Genomic DNA, 4,029 nt, shown 5'->3' with positions numbered 1-4,029 from the left:
TATGTTTGCACTATTCTCCGGTACAACGATTTCTTAACCATGAAATTTAAATCTTTGGCTTTCGTTTAGCTATCTTCAACTGCCACACCACACTGGTCAGCAAGGGACTGAATAGGAGCCTGAGATTTTACGTGGGACCAGAATTTTCTCGGGTTCTACACATGTTTTCTGGACTGGTTTTGAAGTACAGCAGATAACAGAAACCCGGATGGCTGTAAGACACGCTACACCTCAGAATTGCGTCAGATATCTTGTCAACTGTATCACAAATTAATCATTTACTGTTGCCTAATTTTTAGATGTGTATCTGGATTTTTCAAGTCCTGCAAGCAAATAGAAGTATATAGATGGCTTCGTTGTGTAAAATTTCATTACATCTGTGGAACTGTGAATTTCTTTAAAAGTGCATCAGCCATTTTAATATAATTGTATGTAATGAATCAGTCCAGATATTTAATATGTGGTTCATTGACAGAAATTCCAGCCTTGATTTTTAAATTTCTCACCTGTAATCCACAATGAACTTAATGGGCAAATGAATGAAGTTGAGCCGGCCGGAAGTGGCAGTGCGGTTCTAGACGCTACAATCTGGAGCCGAGCGACCGCTACGGTCGCAGGTTCGAATCCTGCATCGGGCATGGATGTGTGTGATGTCCTTAGGTTAGTTAGGTTTAATTAGTTTTAAGTTCTAGGCGACTGATGACGTCAGAAGTTAAGTCGCTTAGTGCTCAGAGCCGTTTGAACCATTTGAATGAAGTTGAGGGAGTCTTTTTTTTTTTTTTTTTTTTTTTTTCAGAAGCCCCCGAAACATGGAGGCTTCAGAGGGTCAGCTGACCGCAGCTGATGTGAAAGGTTGGTCACCACTGCGCTTCGCTGAAGAAACAGGGGCTTGGACGTGGGTCGAGAAATTTCTTCAAGGTGGTATCCCACTTAAACATTTGGAATCAACGAGAAGGATGCTGAAAAGCGTCGACTCTGCAGCAGATATAATTAGGACAGCATGTGCCGCTAGCTTGTTACAGCTCCTACAGTTTGTCCTCTCTGTCGATTCGTCTTTGGCTAACGTCAAACTGGATACTGAGGGGACGACTCCCTTACACGTGGCCGCAGCCCACCAACGCCTTGCAGTGGTGCGTGTGCTCGTGGACGCGGGCGCAGATGTCCAGTCTAAGACTAACCGGGGTCGCTCAGCATTGCACACCGCGGCAGCTGTGGGTGCCGAGGAAGTCGTGCACATGCTGCTGGAATGTGGGGCGCGGATGTGGGAGCTCGACCAGGAAGGGAAGAGTGCTGTGCAGCTGGCAAAGGAGGAAGGTCATTTGGGCCTCTACAGAGTGATGGAAATCCGTGGCGGAAATGTGCAGCTCTGTCTGTGGCGGATGGTAATAGCAGGGTCGTCAGGTGACGTGGAGGCTGTGCGCAAGTTACTACCATTACGTCCTCCAAAGGAACCTGGGGAATGGACAGACCTTCACTGGGCAATGGTAAGGGGCAATCCAATTCTGGTGCGCACTTTCCTCGCCGCGGGGATGGACCCGAACGTGAGCGACAGCCACGGCAACACGCCACTGCACGTCGCAGCCGCCAGGCGTCCACCGGCTGTCAGTGCCGCCCTCATCGATGCCGGCGCAGGCATCGACGCCGCAGATTCCACTGGCTCCACGGCGCTGCACTACGCCGTGCGCACCGGAAATGTGGATACCGTTCGGCTGCGGCTGAAGTCCGGGGCTCGCCACGACGTGCGCGACAGTGACGGGAGGACGCCGCTGCACCACGCCGTCTCCAGGGGGTCGCTGGAGGCAGTGAATTCGTTGCTGGAGGCTGGAGTTCGCAGGGACAACAAGGACGCTCGCGAGGAGACGCCCTACGACCTCGCACGGAGGTTTGGCTACACTGACATACTGCGAATGTTACGGCTCACGCCGTCTGCGGGAACTCAAATGCCGGCGACGAGTCACAGCTGCTCGGACACAGCGACGTGCTGCCAGTACTGCGCCTCACATTACGACTGAGTGCAGGAGGAAACATTTTGTGCTGAAAGCATATTAGTTAACGGTCATTGAACAACGAGGACACACACAACCCAATTTGTGTTCTTTAAGAGATATGTGGTCCTGGACTGAAGATGTTGTTATCCAAATATATAAGACAATCAGTCATTTGCCAATTAGTAAGGTTTAAAAAAAGTTATCCATTTTTAATAGCAGCCATAGTGGCTATGCTTCAAACTGAGATAGTATAATAAATGTGGATCCCAATAATAAAATCAGTAACCTTTATATATATATATAGATTACAGCATGTCCAGTGTACATTTAGACGTCACAGCTTCATCATAACGGGTTCACTGCAAAGGTAACACCCTAGAATCTACTTTCTTTTGGCCGGCCGGAGTGGCCGAGCGGTTCTAGGCGCTACAGTCTGGAACCGCGCCACCATGCCTCGGGCATGCATATGTGTGATGTCCTTCGGTTAGTTAGGTTTAAGTATTTCTTAGTTCTAGGGGACTGATGACCTCAGAAGTTGAGTCCCATAGTGCTCAGAGCCATGTGAACCATTTTTTCTACTTGCTTTGGGAATTAGTGCGTGTTCTTAATTACAACTGTGTCACGGAAAAGTTGTCAAAATATTCCTAGCCCTAAAAGTTTTTATACATGGTCCACCACAAGTTTATAAATTACATTTAAAAGTACACTTTAGCTCCCACAAAGACGAGTTTACGGCACAGTGACGTCGCAGTGAAAGGCATTATATACACTACTGGCCATTAAAGTTGTTACACCAATAAGAAATGCGGATGATAAACGGGTATTCATTGGACAAATATATTATACTAGAACTGACATGTGATTACATTTTCACGCAATTTGGGTGCATAGATCCTGAGAAATCAGTACCCAGAACAAAAACCTCTGGCCGTAAGAACGGCCTTGATACGCCTGGGCATTGAGTCAAACAGAGCTTGGATGGCGTGTACAGGTACAGCTGCCCATGCAGCTTCAGCACGATACCACAGTTCATCAAGTGAAGTGACTAGCGTATTGTGACGAACGAGTTGCTCGGCCACCATTGACCAGACATTTTCAATTGGTGAGAGATCTGGACAATGTGCTGACCACCGCAGCAGCCGAACATTTTCTGTATCCAGAAAGGCCTGTACAAGACCTGTAACATGCGGTCGTGCATTATCCTGCTGAAATGTAGGGTTTCGCAGGGATCGAATGAAGGGTAGAGCCAGGGGTCGTAACACATTTGAAATGTAACGTTCACTGTTCATAGTGCCGTCAATGCTAACAAGAGGTGACCGAGACGTGTAACCAATGGCACCCAATACCATCACGCCGGGTGATTCACCAGGATGACAATGACGAATACACGCTTCCAATTTGCGTTCACCGCGATGTCGGCAAGCACGAATGCGACCATCATGATGCTGTAAACAGAACCTGGATTCTTCCCAAAAAATGATGTTCTGCCATTCGTGCACCCAGGTTCGTCATTGTGTACACCATCGCACACGCTCCTGTCTGTGATGCAGCGTCAAGGGTAACCGCAGCCATGGTCTCCGAGCTGATAGTCCATGCTGCTGCAAACGTCGTCGAATTGTTCGTGCAGATGGTTGTTGTCTTGCAAACGTCGCCATCTGTTGACTCAGGGATCGAGACGTGGCAGCACGATCCGTTACAGCCATGCGGATAAGATGCCTGTCATCTCGACTGCTAGCGATACGAGGCCGTCTAGATCCATCACGGCGTTCCGTATTGCCCTTCTGAACCCACCTATTTCATATTCTGCTAGCAGTCATTGGATCTCGACCAACGCGAGCAGCAATGCCACGATACGAAAATCGCAAACGCGATAGGCTACAATCCGGCCTTTATCAAAGTCGGAAACGTTATGGTAGGCATTTCTCCTCCTTACACGAGGCATCACAACAACGTTTCACCAGGCAACGCCGGTCAACTGCTGTTTGCTTATGAGAAATCGGTTGGAAACTTTCCTCATGTCAGCTCGTTGTAGGTGTCGCCA

The 4,029-nt window shown here is 48.5% G+C and overlaps 1 protein-coding gene across 1 annotated transcript; it reads left to right on the top strand.

Moving 5' to 3' along the window:
* Positions 1–809: 809 nt before the first annotated feature.
* LOC126155062 (uncharacterized) lies at positions 810–2,012 on the top strand. The gene has a single exon (XM_049916205.1). The coding sequence runs from the start codon at positions 810–812 to the stop codon at positions 2,010–2,012; it is 1,203 nt and encodes a 400-aa protein (XP_049772162.1).
* Positions 2,013–4,029: the final 2,017 nt, after the last annotated feature.

The sequence above is a fragment of the Schistocerca cancellata genome, chromosome 2, assembly GCF_023864275.1.
Source record: "Schistocerca cancellata isolate TAMUIC-IGC-003103 chromosome 2, iqSchCanc2.1, whole genome shotgun sequence".
NCBI classification, from domain to species: domain Eukaryota; kingdom Metazoa; phylum Arthropoda; class Insecta; order Orthoptera; family Acrididae; genus Schistocerca; species Schistocerca cancellata.
The sequence above is the reverse complement of the archived record's forward strand: the minus strand, read 5'-3'. Positions and strand labels throughout refer to the sequence as shown.